This window comes from Hevea brasiliensis, chromosome 3 (genome assembly GCF_030052815.1).
Source record: "Hevea brasiliensis isolate MT/VB/25A 57/8 chromosome 3, ASM3005281v1, whole genome shotgun sequence".
Classification (NCBI taxonomy): Eukaryota; Viridiplantae; Streptophyta; class Magnoliopsida; order Malpighiales; family Euphorbiaceae; genus Hevea; species Hevea brasiliensis.
The window spans coordinates 12280553-12304722 of NC_079495.1; the positions used below are offsets into that span (position 1 = coordinate 12280553).

At 33.2% G+C, this 24170-nt stretch overlaps 1 protein-coding gene and 1 pseudogene across 1 annotated transcript; one reads left to right on the forward strand and one right to left on the reverse strand.

Moving 5' to 3' along the window:
• Positions 1–1224: 1224 nt before the first annotated feature.
• Positions 1225–14670, reverse strand: LOC110655386 (kinesin-like protein KIN-14L; annotated as a pseudogene).
• Positions 14671–21559: 6889 nt separating this feature from the next.
• LOC131178309 (uncharacterized) lies at positions 21560–23759 on the forward strand. Its single transcript, XM_058143259.1, has 5 exons — positions 21560–22190; positions 22308–22465; positions 22609–22850; positions 22916–22997; positions 23121–23759. Exons 1-5 carry the CDS (start codon positions 21560–21562, stop codon positions 23757–23759), a joined length of 1752 nt encoding a protein of 583 aa, XP_057999242.1.
• The last annotated feature ends 411 nt before the right edge of the window (positions 23760–24170 follow it).

Consider the following 24170-nt stretch of genomic DNA (forward strand, 5'->3'; position numbering starts at 1 on the left):
GCTGACATTTAGCTAAAGGCAAGTTTTTTTTTTTTTTTTTAATCTAATTTATAATTAAATTTTAATTTGAAAAAATAAATTAAAAGTATTTATAAAATTTATTTTGTCTGCACTTAATTTTGTTCATTTATTTTGTTGATTCAATTATTGTGATCTAATAAAAGATGAAATTGTTGATAATGATAAAATTTAAGAAAAATAGACAGAAACATAAGTTTATGACAAAACTAAAATTTAAGACATTTTAATATATTTTGAATTCAAAATATACGAACCAAAGAATTTATATTAGAAAAAATAATAATTTACCCTTTACTTAACTATTGAAACTGCAGTTTCATTGGAACAAAATAACATCAATTATGAATCATGCAGTGATTTGTCCTAATCTCACATTCCTCATATGTACATAAATGTCATAAAATCTCTACTTGCAACTGTCAGTGTTTCCTAACTCAAAATGTTAGCGTCTTGTGCTTCGAGCCAAAGCACCACCATTGGCAAACGAGTTAAATTGAACACAGAGATTTGCTTCACTGTATGTTCTTCACTTTGTCTTGAGTTAAAGCCATTGCTTTGTTGTCGGGAGGGTATGTCCTGGTATTCCTTCTAGAGTCATCTTGTACTAAGACAAGATTTTCTTTAGCATGGACAGTGGATGGACTATTCCACGCACATAAGGTAATACAGAGTGAATCATTCAGTTATTATACTTACCAGAGTCAATTGGTTTTCCTCCAAGAGAAGATCAACGTGACCTGTTAGACCCTGATGCCTGAAATCCTGTAAGTGATTGCCTCCTCATTGCCCTTGCATTTGATGTAAGTGATGATTTCGGATAAATTTTAAGTTATAACATTACAGTCCCTCAACTTAAAAATGTAACATAAAATCCCATTAATTTTTAAATTTTGCACAGTAAAATCCCTCTAACCTTCAATTATCAGTTTTTCAGTTAGACGTTGGCCTGAACAGTTTCAGCATGGAGCTTAGTCAGTATTTCTCTTTTCTCTCTTAAGCTTTATATAAATTAAATCTTTCTTCTCTCTTTAGATAGAACAATTTTTCATGTGTAAAGAAAATAATTTTACATTTTGCATAAGAGAGGAGAAAAAAATGTTGACTAAACGCTATGCAGGAGCTATTCATATTAGTTTCTAACTGAAAAATAAATAATTGAAAGTCAGAGGAATTTTACTACGCAAAATTTAAAAGTTTAGGGAGTTTTATGTTACATTTTAAAGTTAAAGAACTATAGTGTTATAACTATATAAATTCAGGAACAGTTGTTGAAATTTATCTTGATGACTTCACTTCACTGTTGCTGTTGCTTGTGGCATTGATGGGTGACAGTACTTCCTTTGAATGCTGTTGATTCCTGTAATTTGATGTATTAAAAAATTTCACTCACATTTATGTCAAACAATGGAAAATATTTACAAAAATGCTAGTGAGCTTTCATTAGGAAATTTTTCCTTCCTATCTCTAGCATTAGCATACCCCTAGTTATGATTAATTTAGTAGAATACTAGCAAGCTTAACAAACTCAACTTAATTAAGCTTTTATCCTAAAGATTTGGGGTCGGCTATATGGATTCACTTTCTCCACTCTAAACGATTTTGGGTTAAATTCTCAGAAATGTGTAGTGCTTCTAAGTGTTGTACTACTCTCCTCCAAGTCAATTTAGGTCTACCCCTTTTTTTTCTTTCTATCCTCTAACCTAATGTGCTCTACTTGTCTAACTGGAGCTTCCGTATGTCTACGCTTCACATGACCAAACCATCTCAATCTCCCTTCTCTCAACTTATCTTCAATTGGCACCACTCCTACCTTTTCTCTAATACTCTCATTACGGACTTTATCTAGTCTAGTATAACCACTCATCCACCTTAACATTCTCATCTCTGCAACTCTTATCTTAGACGCATACAACTCTTTCAGTGCCCAACACTCACTACCATATAACATAGCCGGTCGTATGGCTGTACGGTAAAATTTTCCTTTCAACTTATTGGGAATTTTACGATCACATAAAACTCCCTTGGCATGTCTCCACTTCAACCATCCGGCTTTAATCCTATGACTAACATTTTCCTCACATTCCCCATCTACTTGGAGGACTGAGCCTAGATATTTAAAGTGATTACTTTGGGACAATACCACTCCATTCAAATTAACTCCTTCCCTATCACCAGTTTGGCTTTTACTGAGCTTGCAATGCATGTATTCTGTCTTCGTTCTACTTAACTTAAAACCCTTTGATTCTAAAGTACTTCTCCAAAGCTCTAGCTTTCTATTGACTCTTTCTCGTGTCTCATCTATCAGAACAATATTATCCGCAACCAACATGCACCAAGGAATACTCTCTTGTATATGTTTCGTCAATTCAACTAAAACTAATGTAAAAAGGTAAGGGCTTATGGCTGATCCTTGGTGTAATCCAATTGAGATTGGAAAATCTCTTGTGTCCCCTCCCACTGTGCGCACAATAATAGTTGCTCCTTCATACATATCTTTCAACACTTGTATGTACCTAATAGAGGTATCATGACGTAGTCGATGCTCCACAACTCTCTCTCACAACTTCATAATATGGCTCATGAGTTTAATTCCCCTATAGTTTGAACAACTCTATATGTCCCCTTTATTTTTAAAAGTAGGTACTAAAATACTCCTCCTCCATTCATCAGGCATTTTCTTTGAGTTTAGAATCTTATTAAATAATTTAGTTAACCATGCCACTCCCATATCTCCCAAACACTTGTATGTACCTAATAGAGGTATAATGACGTAATCGATGCTCCACAACTCTCTCCCACAACTTCATAGTATGGCTCATGAGTTTAATTCCCCTATAGTTTGAACAACTCTGTATGTCCCCTTTATTTTTAAAAGTAGGTACTAAAATACTCCTCCTCCATTCATCAGGCATTTTCTTTGAGTTTAGAATCTTATTAAATAATTTAGTTAACCATGCCACTCCCATATCTCCCAAATATTTCCACACTTCAATTGGTATTTCATCAGGTCTACAGGCTTTACCCACTTTCATTCTCTTAAGTGTTTCCTTTACTTCTAAAGATCTAATCCTTCTAGTATAATTCACATTCTTTTCTATTGTTCTATAGTCTATATTCACTCTATTACCATTTTGACTATTATTAAAGAGATCATTAAAATAATTTCTCCATCTTTCTTTAATGTCCTCATCTTTCACCAACACTTTTCCTTCTTTATCCTTAATGTACCTAACTTGATTCAGATCTTGACATTTCCTTTCTCTCCTCCTTGCTAATCTATAAGTATCTTTGTCCCCTTCTTTAGTTTCAAGTTTATCATATAACTTTTCAAAAGCCTGTGCTCTTATTTGACTAACTGCCTTTTTTGCTTTTTTCTTTGCTATCTTATACTGTTCATATGCCTCATTATTATCACATTTAGGTAATTTCTTATACCATTCTCTTTGTCTCTTCACTGCCTTTTGTACTTCCTCATTCTACCACCATCTTTAGTTTCAAGTTTCAGATCTTGATTCAGATCTTGACATTTCCTTTCTCTCCTCCTTGCTAATCTATAAGTATCTTTCTCCCCTTCTTTAGTTTCAAGTTTCTCATATAACTTTTCAAAAGCCTGTGCTCTTATTTGACTAACTGCCTTTTTTGCTTTTTTCTTTGCTATCTTATACTGTTCATATGCCTCATTATTATCACATTTAGGTAATTTCTTATATCATTCTCTTTTTCTCTTCACTGCCTTTTGTACTTCCTCATTCCACCACCATCTCTCTTTTGAGGGTGGTCCATGTTCTTTAGACTCTCCAAGTACTTTTCTAACTACTTCTCTAATCTTTGATGCCATCTGTATCCACATATCATTGGCCTCCATATCCAGCTTCCATGCTTCGGACTCGAGAAGCTCATTTTTGAACTTCACTTGCTTTACTCCTTTGAACTCCATCACTTTGTTCGAGCTACACTATTTCTTCTGACCTTACTTAAATTGTTCCTAAACTTGACATCCAAGACCACCAACCGATGTTGACTTGTTAAAGCCTCTCCTGGAATGACCTTGCAATCCTTGCATAGAGCTTTATTTGTCTTCCTGATTAAAAAAAAGTCGATTTGGCTTCTATGTTGCCCACTTTTGAAAGTCACTAAATGTGACTCTCTTTTTATAAAATAATTATTTGCTAGTATTAGGTCGTATGCCATAGCAAAATCTAGGATGCTTTTTCCCTCCTCATTTTGACTGTCAAAACCAAAACCTCCATGAACATTCTTATAACCTTGTCTATCACTTCCTACATGTCCATTCAAATCTCCACCAATGAAAACATTTTCTTCATTCGGTATGCTTTGCATTAAATCATCTGTATCTTTTCAAAACTTTTATTTACTCTCACTGTCTAGTCTTATTTGTGGGGCATAAACACTAACTATATTTATTGTTTCTCCTTCTAGTACTAGCTTTACTAGTATAATTCTATCTCCTACTCTTTTCACAGCTATTACTGCATTTTTCAATGTCCTGTCTATGATTATGCCCACTCCGTTCTTGTTTCTCTCATTTCTGGTAAACCATAGTTTGTACCCTGAATTACCCACTTCCTTACTCTTCTCTCCTACCCATTTAGTCTCCTGAATGCAAGCAATATTCACCCTTCTCCTTTCCAAGGTATCCACAAGCTCTATTAATTTTCCTGTAAGTGATCCAACATTCTAAGTATCAACCATGATCCTCCTCCTATCCTGCTCCTTCCTAATTGGTCTCCTTTTATGATATCTTCTATTGTTTTCTATGTCTATCTTGAGTTCTGTTCCACTAACTGTTCTACTATCTATCCTATGGACTAACTTCTTTACCCACACCCGTCCATGATGTGGGAACCCTTGCTCACTTAACACCACACCCGGGCGCCGGCATGGCGCGTCGCTTTTGGTGAACGCCCTACACCTTTGCATATTTCTCACTACACCCAGGCTCCGATGTAGCACGTCTTGAGTAGAGGATGCCCCAACGTTTATATTATTTGAATCCATATCATAAGGTGTGACGAAATTTTTACGCTGGTTATTACCTATCGCAACTCTCCTCCTTTATCCGGGCTTGGGACCAGCTAAGCGCAAGCTACTTAGGCAGAGTTACTAGCAAGCTTAACAAAAAAAAAAAAATGTAATGAACCAAAACAAATACGAGTCCACGCATACCTCTTTTCAGAGCCATTAATCAGTTTTCCAATGGTTTGCAAGGATTTCTTTATTTGAGATCCTTTTCCATTGGCACTACTAATCAAATTATTTTTCTAAAAATCTGCAGTAAGAGAAAGTTCATTTTCCATCATGATCTGAATGTTGTTTCTTGCTTGTGGTTCAGGTGCAGTTGGTAGCTGAACAAGTGGAATTTGTGTCCTACAGTGTGTTTTGACTGAGCGCTTCCGATAGGAAGAACTAGGACTTCTAGTAGTAGGAAGATTATACACTTGCATCGTGGAACTGGCAAAAGAAGAATGTCCATTCATCTTTGACTTTGCTTCTGGATCTTGAGACTGGCCATATTTCAGCAGTGTCACTGCCTCAAAACATGAGGGCATGCTTATGTCATCTGGTGCTACTTTTTCCTGGAAATTATCCTTCTTACTGTATCTTGGACCTTCCAAACTTAATCTTCTGGAACGATTTGGTAAAGAAGGTGTTTTTGATCCCTTTCTGTCTCCAAGATTTACAGTTTGAGACTTCATGTTGCTGCCATTCTCAATGCTCAGTCTCCACATGCGTGGAGGAGTTTGTTCTGACACAGCTTTTGGTTTCTCCGGCAGAGATCTTGGTTGCTTGCTTGCCAGTGCCTTCCTAAGGTTCTCAACCTACATACCAAGCAGTAAAATTTGTTAATTGATATGACATAGTGACCTTAGTGGCAGTTTCAACCATTTGATTAAATGCTAAAAAAGCAAAGAAAAGCTGTCATTATCAAATTGTCACTCACATAAAGCAATTTCTTTGTAAGTCACATATCAAATAGAAATTTCAAATGTATGAAGTCATATCAGATACAAATTTTCAAACGCATTTTGCTTCAGTAACCAACGACTTCTGTAACAAGGAGACCAACACCATGTTTATTCCAACGTACAAAAATGAACCATTTGGTGCCAAAACAATTTAAGTCACTTTTGCCATTATGGTTTGCCTGGAGCAGACTTCAAACATATAATCAACATATTTACCTGTTCCTTGAGTTGCATAATCTCACTGCTCTCTTTGTTTACACGAGCAGCACCAAGTTCAACTGTAGATACCCTCTGAGCAAACTGCAATGTACTGATTGTTTGCCCAAAAGAGTCTCCTTCTGGACTCACACGAGCAAACATCAATGTTTTAGCATGTCCACCTAGAGAAAATTTCGAAAAAGAAAATCGTCTGTGTAAATCGGATAATCAAAATACTAGGTTGGTGAAGATGATAGATAGAAGCTGGAGTTTTTGGAGGAAATGATGCTTATTACATAGTAAAGGGGAAAATGGGGAAAATATCATTTGGCTACCTAGAGTCTTGCAGGAGAAGTGTGAGTTTGCTGTTTCTGTAAGGGACGTGAGAATTCCTCTGAGCCAAGGCTGTGATAACATCTCCCAGACAGGAAAGAGACTTATTAATATATTGTGCTTCTTTGAGCTTATCTCCAGTAACTTCTGATTTATCTACTCTTTCACTTCCTGCAAGACCTACCAAATGCAGGCAACTACGAGGGGTGCTTCCAGATATATCTTTACCATGCACATGAACAGTCAGGACACTGCAGATTCGAGTTGAACAGCCCAAATTATTATGCGAAAAATATATTCAGATGTCTTGATTCTTTTCTCTTAAGTCTGAACATTGATGTGTTCTTTACTATTCACGTATTTCTTCATTTATTACCAATAACTGCAATACCAATGTTTTGATTCTTTTTACTGAACATAGATAATGTGTTCTTTACTATTCACATATTTCTTCATTCATTTATTACCAATAACTGTAATGCCACTTTCATCAGTTTCAGGCTTTCTGCAAAAGGAGAATTTCAAATTTTACAAAAAAACAGAGCAATTAGAAGGCCTGCATTAAACAGCTTCTGGAAACTAGCCTAGGTATCGACTACTTCGGTGGTTGACTGCAGTGGAACTGACAACTCGATTCACCTCACCAAGTTTCATCAGATTAAAAACATCAGTAGTGGACATTACAGTGTACATTCTAGCATCTGGAAGACTCAAGCCACTGTCACCACTGCAGCTCCAAATCTCTAACTTTTGCACAGTTAAGAATACATGATTACCAAACAACAGTAAATTAAGCCTTTTCTTCAAGCATACTTGTGCAAATGCTTATTATTGAGGTAAATAATATCTCTGTAATATCAAAATAACAAATGTGAAAGGATATTTAGTGGCTGATGTATCCCCTGAAAGAAGGTCTCGCACTTGCTCATTATATATTTCAACCATTTGAACTTGAATATCATAATTTATAACCTCCTTCCTTTCCTTAGAGATTTGAAAGAGGTCATTGAGTGCCATATAATTAATCCCCATATCTTTGATTGACCCACCTGATGGGCCACTCTGTCAAGATACAAGTTGATTAGAAATTACAGATAAGACGTATGAAACTTATAACAAGATGTCTGGCAAATGCACTTGAAGGAAGCCAAAATTATACATTTCCTGCAAGGAATTTTCACTGAATGCAATCTACTAAATTTGAATAAAGATCCTACCATGGTATATGTTTTCCCTAATCCAGTTTGACCATAGGCAAAAATGCAGACATTATAACCATCCATTACAGACCTAATTAACGGTTGGGTGTCATTGTATACCTCATCTGATAATAAGAGGCAATATGCTGATTAAAATTTCAGCACGTAAGCCATAAGATAAGAATAGATTATTAGGTAATACTACCTTGGGTAGCAGTAGGACCAAATACTTGGTTAAACTGGAACTTTTTCCTTCCATCTTTTCTGGGCTTTAATGGATCCAAGATCACTAGCGAACCATCCTTTCCAACAAAATATATCACGTTACTTTTTTTGCCAGTAATGGCTGGCCTAATTCTGCAGTAAACTCGAATGTTTCCTTTTAAATCCTGCACCATATTGCATAAGTTCCTGTTCTCTTTCAATACCCTGTGATATTCCAGAGCAGCAGCTGACATCTCCTGTAACTGGTATCCTGATCAAGTAGCAAAATGCAAGCACATTAACCTTAACATCTTTTTAACGTGAAAAAAAAAAAAAAATTGCTGATGTGCCCACAAGGATTAGAACTATTGAACATAAGACAGACTTTTCACACCTACTTATTATCTTATTCACATGGAGTCTAAAGTTTATTAAACAAAATGGAACTTATGGCAACTCCTCATGCAAGAACAATCCCATAGAAAAATATGCATTACAAAAACATTCCTACAAAAATATGCACCACAAGAAACATTGCCATTGTCTTTTTGGAATCTCGAGAATTCATAAGTATTGATGGTCAGGCAATACTTTAGAAGAAAAAAGACAGATGATAAAGGTGAAAAATCCTAGAGAATTAAATTATTGGACACAGGAAAAATGATGCTCGAAAGATTCATGATAAAAAATCTGATTATTCCGATGTTTACTTTGTAAGAATAACTTACTAAGCTCCCTCAAATCTGTCTGAAACATGGACTGTAAGTCTTCAAACTCTGTCTTTGTCTTTGTCAACAGGGATTTCAGATCCTGAAAGATGAAAATAACAAAATAGCTACAAAAAGCTCCTATCCGCATAAGTGGAAAATCCATAAACAACATTGCTCTGCCCACGCCTCTTACAGTTTTTTTCATTTCTTTCTATCTTATTAAATAACACTCCTACCTACAGATTTTTTCTAATACTTTTATGTCATGTTCATTCCTTGGCTATGCAGATGAATTTCCCATTACAACAAAGAAAAAAATTTGAAAAAGCTTCAATAAGGCATTTTCCTTTTAGACTTCAAAGTGCAAAATTTCTTGAAGTTCATGCATGAAGATGATATGCTGATATTAAATTCTTTCATAAGAATTATATTTATAACTTCCATGGAAAAAAAAACTTGATGAGAAGTATAGCATAAAGCTTTCCAGCACTTTTTTACTTTAAAGTCAACCGAACAGTAAACTAGATATAAAATTTTAATCCATTTAAAATAATTTTTTTTTTTTTGGGGAGGGGAACACTAACCATGAGTTCCTTTTCTTGCATTTGAAACACTGCAAATGAATCTGCAGTTACCCTTTCTTAAGCAAGCCAAACAACACTGCAAACAAGGGCACATCAGCAATTCAGAATGTCTTCAGAGGTTAATGATGTACCAACCAAAAATACTAAATTCATGCCAATGTGCTTGATACAATGTGAATAAGGTAAAATGTACCAATCAAAACATCTTTGATGACATTGAACATAAAATACCCATTTATGAGTGAAGTAGAACTTAAAATCTATGGGAATGTGGAAATTCGCATTAGTCACACATCACTTGTATCTAGCAAATCTACAATTTTTTGAAAGAAGAAAAGATTTATGGGAACTCCCAAACAAATATGCTTTGGTACAAGATGGAGATAAAGAGATATAGTTACACATTAATTTTGAGAAGGAAGTGCTCTAATATAAAATAATTGGGAAAAGAAGATGATTTAAGTATTTGAAGAGAAAAAAAAAAGGAAGTAGAAGGATTGGAATAAAGAAACAAGGAGAAATAAAGCACAGAGAAGGATTTTTTATAAGGTATATAGCAAATACAAATAACCTATGACATCTACCTACACTTACAATGCAATGCAGAATGTGAAGAATATATCAATTCAGAGGCTACTCTCAGATATTGGTGAAAGTAGAAGGTTATTAAGATACAAAACGAGGAAATCAAGTTATGGCTTGTTACTAAAGGTCAAAATTTAACAAGCAAGGGTCAATACCAACACCAACTTATGTATTTAATATAGCATAGTAAGGGTGTAGGATCCATGAACTATCGCAAATTTTCAAGATCATGAATCATCAAAACAAGACTCCAAACCATTATATTATAACTTTGAGAGTAGCAAAATAAAATCAAAACTCTAACATTAAACATTTCATAATAGTAGACTTCAGTTTCTGTAATATTTTGTGGACAACAAAGTATCAATTGAATTTTCCAAGATTCATTGAGCTTTAAACATTTAAGAAATCAAAGACAAAGTTTCAATACTAATACAGGATTTGTAATTTGTCTTAGCATATAAGCTGAGCAAACCAACTTTAAAAATAGCTTGACCTATATATTTAGAATAATTTTTGGGCTTATAAGTTAAGCTTGTAAGCTAGTTTGACCAAGTATTTTATTGTACTATCCTTATTTAATATCATAAATCTCATTTGATATTATTTTTTGTCATTTTAATAATAAATGTGCTTACTCTCTCTCTCTCTCTCTCTCTCTCTCTTTCTATATATATATATATATATATATATATATATATATATATATCACCTACTTATCGGTTACTTATAAGCAATTTACCCAAACATGTAACTGCTTAAAATTTTAAATGCTTCTAAGCTAACTTCGATAAGCTAAGCCAAACACCCTCTTAATAACTTATTAGATGCATTATAGGTATTAATTATATACAGTTACAATGAATTTAAAAACCATACCTCATAATCCTTGAATTTAGATGAATCCTCCGAAGGCACTAATGTTGAATGAGCTTGTGACTTACTTCTTTCTTTTAAAAAATTCTTGAACAATGATTGCAAGTGTTGGCAAAAGCAATTTACAGTTTAAAAGACTAAATGGAAGGAAATCCATTTTCAGAAAGCAAAGTGGTCCAAAGAAGAGAACACGTATTAATGGAAATATAAATGCCTATAGATTTGATTAAGCAATAAGGTAAGACGGAGAGAAGTATACATATTTCCAAAATTAACTTCTCAGTTCTTATTCTGGCCCTCTCAAAAAGAAGATTGTATGCATTCTTCACTAGAATAACTTTTCAATGCTTAATTTGGCTATGTTTGAATGGAGATTGTAGGCATTCTTCACTAGAATAAGCATTTTCATGGTTTTGTTTTTGCTGTGGGAATAACTTTAAAGAAATGGAGGTATACCGTTGTTTGCTATAGTTAAATGTTATGGCTCAAGATAGGATTATACTCACAAGTAAATTAAATTTCAAGGATTGTAGCTAATGCATGAACACCTTCATTTTTTGTTTCCCTTAAAGAATATATAGAAAGAAGAATTATCATCAAATCTCAATCCTTAATTTCTTTCTCTTTTCCTTTTTCCTTAAACTAGCAACACATGCATGTGTATGATGTCAAGATGCACTTCAGAGTTTAGAGAGAAAAAGAAAAGGGACTCCTAAAAAACTTTTCTTTTTTTTATTTCTTCCTTTTGCAACTAATAGTCTAATACTTAGGAATTTATTTCATTATCAATATTATACAATTCTTTTTTAGCTTTAGAATTAGGAATTAGCAAATTAATATTTATGCACCAAATGTGTTGTATATTTTAATCATGGTTTTGAAAATCAAACAAATTTAACCGAAAACCGAAGCTTGGTTTGGTTTGTTTCACTCATGAACCCTGATTTTCATAAACCTACCTTGAAATGGAATGAACCAATCGGGTAACTAGTGGATTGGTAAGCATGGTCGTTTTTAAACCAATTGGTGGGTTTGCTTGCTTATCAAATCAATTAGTTCGATTAATTATTAAAACAAAAAATAACGAAGGCGCACTAGAGGTGGGACTCGATCCCTAGTTGAATGGATTAGCTTCCAAAGACTATCACTTCAGCAACAAGTTTCGTTTGTCATTTTACTTCCCCCAATATATATACATATTAGTTTATTGCATTAATTATAAATAAAAAAATAATTGAAATAAAGATTTCTTTTATTAACTTAAGGCAATTGCAAAAAAAAAAATAAGAAAATAAAGATTTCTTTATTTTCCTAACTTTTGATTTAAATAGTTAATGGTATTAGTAATTTATATTATCAATGTGTTAAAATTAATTATTTTTTGTTTTAGTTTTTCTTTTTCTATTGTTTGACAAAATCTTAATATATTTAAAATTAATTTTTATTGATATGAATAAATTTATTATTATAAAAAATTTATTCTAAATATTTTTATTGTAAAATATTATCACCTAAAATTTCAATTAAGATTTTAAATTTATTCTAAAATAAAATTTAAGTAAATTTCTTTTAATTATTATTCATAAAATATATGAAACTACTAATTATAATAAATTATTATTATTATTATTATTATTATTATTATTAAAAAAATAATTTTATAATATATGTAATATTATAATAGTTAAAATCTGATTGAACCTTAAAACTTTAACTCTCTATTTTCACTGATTTAATGACTGGACTGAGTTTAAAAAACCTTGATTTTATGTAATTATCTAGCATCTACCAATTTAGTATGCAGACTCCCCAAGATTCTTATATAGAATATTCTCCATGTAATTATCCAGCAAAAATATTCTTAAATAAGAGATCTGCATGTGTTCATAAGGCTTTCTCTACACAATGTGCAACAATGTAAGAATGCAGGAAGGTTGCTTAAACATTTGGATCGTCAAGCATTCTATTGATTTAGATCAAACTGACCTCAGGGAAATTGTTCTGAAGTTTATCCTCAAAACAACCGACCATGATCTTGCTCAGTACCTTCTCCTTATCCTATAGCAAAGGAGGAGAAATTGGTAAAAACAACATATAATTGACTCCTTCAACTCCTCTTTGCTCTTGTATTTATCCATTGAATCAAAGAAAATTTCACAATTCAAACAGTTGAGCATTACCATGTTACCAGTACGGAAGGACATGAGAAGGTTGTCATTTATGTTTTCCTTTGTATCAGCCATATGTTCAATGAGCAATTTGGCAATGAAATCTACAAAGCTCAACGTTATTACTTGAAATTAAGGGAAAATGTATACCAAGGATAAAAAAAACCAGTCATAATCATTCAAAGACATTCCACTTCAAATTTAGTCATATCATATGTTCACTTTTATATCGAGTTTGTCAAAACACCATGAGATCTTCATTGATTAGCCGAGCCAGTTTTCCTCCTTCTGTCCATAAGGCATACACTAGCAATACTTGCTGGAAATATTGGGGGGTGTATAAAAAATATAAAAACCTATTCTTGGACCTTTATTTAAAAGCTTGAGCTTTTAGGTTGAGTTTTAATATGACCAAATACACATGAATAAATCAAATAGATAAATAAACAAGAGATGGCAAACATACCAGAAAGTTTCTGAATTTCAACATTTGCAGGTGGCTGTTTCTCTGATGTTGCTGGCATGTCTAAGCGTCTACAAGAGTCTGATGAGAGGGACTGAGAATTGTTCACATTGGCAGGATGCATAACCATGGGAGATCTGATAGACTTATAGAACCCATTTCCACCATTAATCTGCTTGCACTCATTATATAATTTAAGTGCTAAGATGCAGTCAACCACCTTAGCTGCTGATCCTGCCTCCAGTGTATCCTTTATATATTAAATCCAACAGCTCAATTAGTCATGTGTTAGTAGATGCATGTATAAACAAGTACATACACATATATACATAATTCAAGCAAATATTGTAGTGTCGTAGTTAAGTTACCCCTTTCAAGATCAGAAGTTTCAAAGGCAGGCACTTTCAACTCTTCAACAGCCACCAGAAAGTTCCTTACGTTTTCAAAATACTGGTAGGCTGGTAATGGCTGTGATTGTAAAGGCGTATGATTCTCCACAACCTTAAAATAATTTCCAAAGCAGATAATTAGAATATTGACAGCACTTGACTCAGTTTCCCATTAGTTTTTAAATGTTGAATTTTCTTTTTCAACATATTATATTAAGAGCATAACAAAGGGTAAACTATGATATCAATTAGATATATGAATATATGTAGTTACCTTAGGTACTGCCCCGGGATGAACCTTGTTAATAGCATTGCACAGAATCAAGCCATTTCTCAAGCGAGAAATGAACACTTTCTCTGATGGATGGCCTGATATGCCCAATGGACCCACAAGGCTTTCAAGCCACGCAGCTGCTTGGAATCGTCTCCAAGATGAAAAAGATAGGGATCATTTCAGAGATTTTTTGTTTTTTTGAGGACCAAAAGAAAACCCATTACAGAGATTCTTGGAACAAAACCCATAATACTCGACTAATTGTTCATTAAAAAATGAAAAAACAAAAACAAAAATAAAAACCACTAAAACGGACAAGTATAGATGAATACAATCTATATTTTTCTTATCAACCAAACAAAGAATAAAGAAGAAACAAGAAAGAAAATGCACACCTGCTTCTTCAGCTTTTCTTGAAGTCAATGTGTCATGTAACCCAGCTGTTGCACAATTCTCCATTAGCGCCTAACGTTCCTACTATTCCTCGCAGAAAGACTAAACAACTAACAATCAAACAGTATACTAGAAATAAAAAAATCGAAATTCAAAACCCAGGGCAAAGAAACCTTTTTTCCCAAATCCTTCAAACATCTATCAAGAAATTATCTTACACAGAAGAAAACATGCAGTAATCGATAAAACAGGCATATATCCATATACGTTAACACTTGAGATTCAACAGAACATACTTGTTGCCTTTCTGGGTTGCCTTTCTACTCAAATTGAATAACAGAAACCCTAAAAGATAAAGGAAAGTCCCAGAAAGGGAAGAGAAAGAGAGCAGCGGTAGGCACTCAAGAATTGTACAAGTTTTCTGTGCAACAATGCAATTAGAGCAGAGACTTTTGTTTCCTTTTAAACTTTCGGTTCGGGATTAGCCTCGGATTCGAACCTGAGGCTATGGGTTCGTAACGTTAACAAGAGGCTTTTTTGAATTCAAACCAGTAGGGTATTGTTTAATTAGCAACGTTGGTTATCTCATCTACGGTTGATATTGGAGCGTGTTTGACACGGTTATGAGATGTGAGTTTACTTTGGGGATATGGGGTCTAATATTGATTTATTTGGGTTGATTTCCGATTCATCTAATATAAGTTTCACTTTGTATGAAAATAAATTTAATTATCATTAAATTAATTATTTATATTAAAATATTTTAAAAAATATATAAATTTATATATAAATATTAAATTTAATAATTATTAAATTCATTTTTATGTATGCTTAAACTTAATCATATCCTTTGTAATATTTATTATCAAGAAAGTTTTATTTTCATTTAATGTGATAATTTTTTTAGCAATATATAATAAGATTATTGAAAATTTTAATTCATATTTTTAAGAAGAAATTATAAATTATTTCCTGAATTATGTCAAAATTATAAGTTAGTTCTTACTTTTTTTTTATGAAAAACAATTTACTTTCTAATATTTTTTTTAGCTAATTAATTGGTCTCTGCTATTAAATTGATCATTATTTTTTAAAAAAATTTGAAATAATTTAATTTTTTAATTATATTTTATTAATAAAATATAATTCTTATATTTATATGGCTTAAAGCTTAATTATAGTTTAATTTAATCTATTTTTAACTTTTTTATCTAATTTAATATAAAAATTTCAATTTAAATTCAATTTAGCCTAAAAATAAAGGAAATTAGGAAATTGAACTTCTTGATTTTTGAGTTTAAATTAAGAAATTTAGTCCTAAAATTAAAAAATTAAACTTTTTGATTTTTTTTTTACTTAATCAAGAAATTTAGCTCATAAATTTAATTTTTTTTACCAAATTAAAATTAAATTAAAATTTTTGGACTAATTTAGATAAAAAAAAATTAAAAATAAATTAAATCAAACTTCCCCAATAAGTATATAAATAAATTCAACATTTTTCATCTTATGCTTCCCAGCGACTAAAAAAGAAAGGTAAACATTCTATGTTAGTCCCCACAAGCATGCGAAAACATATTCACGCAAATGAATAGAGGAATGGAGGAGTGGAAGTTCCAAGACAAATAATTTTCTTGGCTGTCGTTTTAGCTCTCACAATCATGGAGAACCAAAGAAGAATTAAGAAAAGAAAGAATTAGAAAGTGATTTTGACCCCAATTCACAGCTTAGGGTTCTTATGGGATTGAAAAATTTTCCCAAACTTAAATTGTGTGTTTCAACATTCCAATGCATTTAGGGGTTTTTGAAGAAAAATTGTAAATCCAATCTTATGGATTCAATTACAATAATTACAACATATTCATGCAATATATTTTAGGATGTCCATCATATTTATTTTATTAGTCTTTAAATTAATTACATGTATTATATATAAATATATTTTCGTAGTTTAGATATACTCCTTATTTATAGAATATTAATACCCATAGAAGAGACAACTATTTAAGAGGAAAACCAAATCCAAGCCAAAAACTTCAACTTGTTTACACCTTTCTCCTCTCTTAATCTTTGCTTTGGTTTTTGGTTAACATACACATATTAGCTTTGTATATATATATATATATGTCTGTGTTTGAACCATTGAGTCCTTTCATATATACATATCCATATTTGAATCATTATGTCCTTCCATATGCATATGCATGTAAGTACATGGTTACATAATTTTTCTTCCTTTATTATTATTATTATTATTATTATTATTATTATTATTATTATTATTTCTTTGATCAAAGTCAAAGACACAAAGTATCGGAATTTAGAGTTATGTTATGAGAAAATTTATTTAAACCCGATTCATTATGAATTTAAAAAATAAATATATAGTATATCTTACATATATCTTACATGCGAATTTTATAGTATGTAAAATTTGTATCTTGATCATAATAAAGTCTAGATAAGAATTTTCTATAATGGAATTGTAAAAAGTTGATAGTACATTTGGTGAATTGCCAAAATTAGAACTTTATGATATAATCATACATTAAAAAGTGCGAAAGTTTAAGTATTTTTGGAAAATAAGTCTAAAAGGAAAAAAGTTAAAAAAAATAATAAAATAGGGAAAAAAAGTTAAAAAAAAAAAAGAAAATAAAATAGATTAGAAGAAGAAAGGGAAAAATTGATAAAAGGACAATAAAAGTAAATAAAGTAGGAATTGAAAAATAGCTTAAAATAGTAAAAGATGTGTTGATAGTGTAGGATCTCTTTACCTTTTCTTTTTTTTTTTTTTTACTTATTTTTATTATTATATATGTGAAAAAAAAATCTAAATTTATCAATTTCAATATATATAATTATTATTAAATTATATTTTTTATTTGTTAATAAAAAGTAGAGTGAGTAATATTTAATTTCAACCAAATAAATCAAATCAAATCACCATAATTCAATAATTTAATTCAATTTTTAAGGTAATTTGATTTTAATTTCTCTTCAAGTTAAAAGGTATACACATATAACTCTTTAATTCAATTGAGCAATAATGTCAAATCATTAATCCATAAGAATCTTATCATTACTAAATTAATTGAGCATGAAAATTGCAATTTTTTTTTTTGGCCTGTTTTTGGATCTTGTTGATTTTGCTCCTTTCTTACCAACTTTCTTCCCCATTGACCACAAATAACAAATATGAAGTTGTAACGAAGTACAAGTTCAAAGTTGAATGGTGAGATTAAAATATAATAATTTTACTACAACTTGAAATTAAGCATAAGGTTAAATTATTATTTAGTTTCTAAATTTTAGTAAAATTAATTTCTCTTTATATTTTTAAATCAAATTTATTAATTTTTAATATTTGATTTTGTTCGTTAAGAAAATATTATACTAATTTATACCATAATTTAATTAAGAGAGGAGAATTGCCTAAGTTTTTATAAAGGACACATTACTCATGTACCTGATGACATGAGAATGGGATACTTATGAGAGGCCTAACATGGATTAATGAAGCTAAGATACCATACTTATGAGAGGCCTAACATGGATTAATGAAGCTAAGATACCATGTTAAGAAAATGAATCAGAGCTAATTCACTTTCAAAAATTAACTCAAGAAGAAAAGAGTAGCCAAGACTTAATAAAGGGCATATTACTTTTATGTCAAACTAATATGGAATATTAAATACTTTAATGTCTTTATTTACCTTTTTTTTTTTATCTTTTTCCAATGGTAAAAGCAGTTAGACATAAAGCAATGTGAAATCTCATAAATATACTTTATTAATAAAAACAATTTTTTAAGGAAAAAAATTTTTTTTTCCAATAATTGTTCTTGAAAAAATATTTTTTAAGGAAAGAATATTTCCAAAAAAAATATTTTCAATGATTTTTTTTTCTATAAAAAAATTTCAAACAAATTTTTTTCTTAAAAAATAACAATCAAACAATTTTAACTCTCTTTTAAATATGTATTTTCAATTCTGACATTTTTAAATAATAAAAATTTTTAATTTTGAAAATTTCTTGAAATTTTATTTATTTTGAAAAGTATTTTCTTGAAAATAAAATTTTCTAGAAATATTTTTTTAAAATATTTTTATTTGAAAAGTTGTTTTTGAAAAAAAAAGTTGAAAACAAAATAAGGACTGGCTTATTAATTTTGTTAAATTTCAAAAACTAAAAAGCAGTTTAACTAAGAGTAATAATGTTTTTTCATATCTATTTAATGGAAAATATACAGTTTGATAGAAATTAATTCATTAACAAATTTAATGAGTGTTTGATTCATCTTTTAGATGCAATTGAAAGCTAATAAACATAAAAATGCATGCATTTTTTCATATAAAATAATTTTAATCAATAAGTTGAAGGATCCTCTCAATGAGCTCGATAACGCCGCCTCTACCTCCATCCACGAGGAGATCGATCAATTGCACTGAGCAATAAAAAGGTTAAGCTTCGAAATGGCTTGACTGAGGAGGTTTCTATTCTAGTTCATGACAATAGTTCTACTGATAATGGCATGGATCAGAAGCATAAGAAGTCCTCTAGAGATATTGTGATGCATGAGAGTAGGACTGGCGAGTTTCTGGATGATGATGATGTTTCAGAGGATGATTTCGATGGTGACGTAGATTTGAAGGATGACCCAGAGTGTCCTACTATTCGTCTCAGTAAAGTAGATAAGAGGGTTTTGCGGTAGCCATGGAAGTTTACGGTTATTTTCAAAGGTTCTAGGCAGATCTATTTGGTATGCGTATCTTCAAAATCGCCTTAGAACACTTTGGGGCCTTTCTTCGTCCTATGAATTGATAGATTTGGCAAATGGCTATTTTATGGCTCACTTTTCCAACTAGAATGAATATGAGGGTGTCTTGTTTTATGGTCCTTGGATGGTGGCAGGCCATTATTTGACAGTTCATCAATGGCATCCTAACTTTGACCCTGATTTGGCACAGATAGAAAAGGCAATGTTATGGGTTCGTGTTCCTAATTTACCTATTGAGTATTATTCTCATACGTTTTTATGGAGACTGGGTCAGAGGATTGGTGTTCCGATTCATATTGATGATACAACTCTTAGTGTGTCCCGAGGTAAATTTGCTAGAATGTGTGTTGAGGTTGACCTTTCTAAGACTCTATTATCTAAGTTCAAGTTTCAACGCAGGATCCGCAAAATTGAATATGAAGGGATTAATCTTATTTGTTTTGAATGTGGAGTGTATGGACATAGGCGAAAGGATCGTCCTTCTTGTGTTCCCCCTGGTGATGCCCCGGTATGTGGTGGTTCTTTAGAGCAAAACCATGAGAACACTACAACTGAATGTGCTCCTTCAGTGCCAGAGGTGGTGATTCAACCGGAGGTGATTGACAAATTTGGACCTTGGATGATTGCTAAGCGTACATCTAGGCGTAATTCACGTAAAGCAGTTACTAAGGAAGATACTGCCCCTAAGTCTAAGGGAGTGGAGAAGGGTCATTATATGTCAAAGTCGGGTACTGGAGATCAAAAAGCTACTGGTTCTAGGTTTTCAGCATTGTATAACACGCTAGTGGCAAAAATGGTAAAAAGGATCAAGAGGAATTAGATTTGGATGTTAGTCATCCTACTCCAAATCAGGATCCTGTACCAGTGACTGGATCTTCTGGATCCAAGGCACATAAGGGCATTTCTCATAAGGACTTTAATGGGAACTCCATTCGATCCATATAGACAGTTTCAGTTACTGGGCCAAGTCATCCAGGGTCAAAGGCCCAAATGCCTTCTACAGTGGTTATTGCAGATGGATCTCATCCTGTTTGGCCCGATCATGTTCTTGGGTCAGAGGGTAAACAATTGACTAGTACCCATAAGGTCCCTGGTACTACAAATTTTCATAATAATCATGTTGCTTCTTCGGCTGATTTAGTAGCTCCCATTTCTCTTTCCTCTCGCAAATCTATTATCACGGCGGCAGTGGGTTCGCATCAATTGGTGGTGGTTAGAGCTGGGGTTGGCGTTATTGAAGCTTGAAAAGTAAGTGATGGTATTGAGATTTTTTATCTAGATGGAGGTATGGCAACAGCTCCACCGGATGGAGGCTTCCATGATGATGAGCAACTGCCTGATTTAGGTATAGATATGGGTGATGGGGATATTTTCAATTATGGGGCTATTGTGTGCAGCCAAGAGGGGGTGGCGAGTAATTAAGTGGCTTTTTTTGCCCTGTCTCTTTTTGCATCTAAATTTTATTTTATGGATCATTTCTCCATTGTAGTTTGGAATATTCATGGTATTAGGTCTAGACGTTATTTGCATCTTTTGAAGGATTATAAAGTTTAAACCCTTGATTCTGGTGTTGGTAGAGCAGAGGATTTAAGGGAACAGAGCTGATGATATTTCTTATGATTTGGGTTTTGATTGTTGGGTACGTGTGGAATCTTTAGGGTTTAGTAGAGGTATTTAGCTCTTTTGGATGAATTCGATTGGCAATTTGTCTATTCTTCAATCGAATTCCCAGTTTCTTACGGTTCTTATGATTGATTGTATGGATAGGCGGTGGGTTTTTACTGTAGTTTTTGCTAGTCCTTCCGAGTATTATCGGAATTTTTTTATGAGCAAGTTGGCGGCTTTTGGGGCTAATCTTCAATTACCATGGCTCCTTTCTAGTGATTTTAATATGTGTATGAATCCTACTGAGACTACTAGTAATGGTGATTATGTGGGTACAAGGTGTACTCGGTTTAGATAGTGGATTGATTCCTTGGGTTTGGTTTCTTTTAATTTTTCTGGTCCTCGGTTCACTTGGTCTAGGGGTCCTTCTATTTCAAATTTTCAAGCAGTTAGGCTTGATTGGGCCTTTGCTAATGTTCCTTGGAGATTATTATTTCCAAATGCTTCTCTATCGCATTTGGAGCGCATAGTGTCTGATCATTGTCCTTTAATTTTGGATGTGGGGGTGTCTTCTTCGAGGTCTTCTTCTTCTCCTTTCCGGTTTTAGGCTTCTTGGTTGTCTCATCCGAGTTTTCTAAAAGTGGTTCAATCAGTTTGGAGGGGTCATCATTCCTTTGTTTAGGGTTTGGGTTCATTACAGACTACTTTGAAGTCTTGGAATCAGAATGTGTTTGGCAACATCTATCAAAGAAAGCATAGGTTATTGGCAAGACTTAAGGGTATTCAATGTGTTATGGATAGTGAGAAGCATGCTGGGCTTCAAGCTTTGGAATTGAAATTAAAGAAAGACCTTGCTTTAGTGTTAGACCAAGAAGAGATTATGTGGTTTCAAAAATCCAGGGAACATTGGATTATAGATGGGGACAGGAATACTGCATTTTTTCATGCTAGTGCGGTATTAAAGGGTTCGAAAAAGCACATTTCTAGATTAAAAGATAGTAACAGTAGTTGGGTATCTGATCAAAGGAGGCTTTTACATATGGCTATGGAATTTTATCAAAATTTATATACAGTTGATTCTATTGTCGCTGGTTTGGCGTCTCTACCTCCGGGATTTCCTGTTATTTCTTTTTCAGATTTGGAGTTTATTTCTAATCCATTTACAGCTAAAGAAGTTAAGTCAGCTTCATGGGATATGGATTCTTACAAAGCCCCTGGTCCTGATGGTTTTCAAGCAGTCTTTTTTCAGAAGTCTTGGGCAATTCTTGGTGCTGATTTGATTAATATGGCTCTTTCTTTTCTTAATGGTGGTGCTTTACCAGTAGGTGCCTGTGATATCCTTATTACTTTGCTCCCTAAGGTGGAGGTTCTTGAGTCTATTTCACAATTTCGTCCAGTAAGTCTATGCAACATGAGCTTTAAAGGTATTACTAAAGGGTTGGCTAATAGGATGAAGTGGGTGCTTCCTTCTCTTATTTCTCCTCTTCAAAGTAGTTTCATTCCTAAGCGGCATCTGCATGATAATGTTGTTATTTTTTAAGAGATTGCTCATTCCATGCACCATTGTTCGGGTCAGAAGGGTTGGATGGCGATTAAGGTAGACTTAGAGAAGGCATATGATAGGCGGCGTTGGGAGTTATTACTCGCCATTATGCAAGAAGTAGGGTTCCCAAAGCTATGGCAGAACTTGATTTTCAATGTTTGAGTTCTTATTCTATGAGAGTTCTTTGGAATGGATTGATCTCTGATGGTTTTGCTCCTTCTCGGGGGGTGCGGTAGGGCGACCCGATACCTCTATATTTGTTTGTGTTGGCCTTGGAGAAGCTTAGTCATTGTATTTAGGAGGCGGTTTCTTCTAATGCTTGGCATCTGTTTATGCATTCCCGTCGTGGTCCTGCTATTTCACATCTCTTTTTTGCAGATGATTTGTTACTTTTTGTTGAAGCTTCATTAGACCAGATGAGGGTTATTATGGATTGTTTAAACCTTTTTTGCTCTACATCTGGTCAACATGTTAATGTGGCTAAATCTAGTGTTTGGTTTTCTTCCAATGCGGATGTGGACCTACAGCAGAATATTAGCAAGTTCTCTGGTATACGGGTTTCGGAAGATATTGGTTCTTTTTGGGGGTGCCTGTGTTTTGTGGAAGGGTGGTTAAGGCCTCTTTTGATGTTTTATTGTCGCGTTTAGAAGAGCAATTAGCTGGTTGGAAGATAAGATATTTATCGTTGGTGGGTCACCTTGCCCATGTTAAGTCTATGTTGACTACTTTGCCTAACCATGTAATGCAGACTATTTTGCTTCCTAGAGCAGTCTGTGATGCTTTTGATAAGCGAGTTCGTCAATTCCTCTAGGGTAATGTTGGTGATCACCATCGTGTTCCTATTGTGAAATGGGAAACTGTTACTAAGCCTATGGATCAAGGGGGTTTGGGTGTGAGGACTTGTCGTATAATGAATGATGCTTTTCTAATGAAATTGGGTTGGAAGCTGCTTTCAGATGATGGTGCTTTATGGTGTTCTGTTTTAAGAAATAAGTATATGGCTGGATTACATGGACTTAATCATATGGTTTCGCGAACTACTTCTTCGAATTTATGGAAGGGTATCCTTTATTCTGTGGAGGCTTTACGAGCTGGTTCTTTCCGAGTAGTTGTGTCTGGGATGTTTACTGATTTTTGGAATGATGATTGGGTGGGTATTGGTCCATTGTTTCAAAATGCTCAGACTGTGGTTCCTAACCATCTTCTTTCCCTCTCTGTTTCTCATTTTTGGGATTTTAATGGGCGGCGTTGGGAGCTTATTAGGCCGTATCTTGATGAGCAGATTTGTTTAATGATAGAGGCTGTGCATTTGCAATCTAATGTTCAATCTATGGATGTTTATGCTCGGAAGGCTACTCCTAATGATTGCTTTAGTGTCAAATCAGCTTATCGTTCAATTGGTGGGTTTGTGTCTGCTGCTGCTAATTCTAAATGTGTTATGGAATGTTAAGATGCGACAGGGTATTCGAGTTTTTATGTGGTTGGTTATGCAGGGTCGGGTTCTCACGAATTGTGAAAGAGTTAGAAGAGGTTTTACTCAAGATCCTATGTGTGCTCTATGCGGTAATGCAGCTGAATCTTTATCACATTTGCTTAGAGACTATGTTTTTGTTCAGGGTATTTGGCGAGAGTTTATGTCAACCTCTTCTTGGATCAATTTTCAGTCCTGGGATGTGGATTTTGTGGCTTGAGCATGTTAATTTGCTGGAGATGTGTTGTTCTGTGTCAGCTTCTCCAAGTCAAATTCTGTTTGTCACGTGTTGGTGGATTTGGAGATGGCAGAATGAAGAAATTTTTAGAGGTTAGTCATTTTCCTTGGAGTCCAAATGCTTTGCTATTTCTTCTTATTTAAGTGGTATTA

Coding starts and splice junctions, on each gene's coding strand:
- LOC131178309 (XM_058143259.1), top strand. CDS start 21,560: ATGGATAGTGAGAAGCATGCTGGGCTTCAAGCTTTGGAATTGAAATTA. Junction 22,466..22,608: donor GGCAGAACTTGATTTTCAAT/GTTTGAGTTCTT, acceptor CATTGTATTTAG/GAGGCGGTTTCTTCTAATGC. Junction 22,851..22,915: donor CTACAGCAGAATATTAGCAA/GTTCTCTGGTAT, acceptor GTTTTGTGGAAG/GGTGGTTAAGGCCTCTTTTG.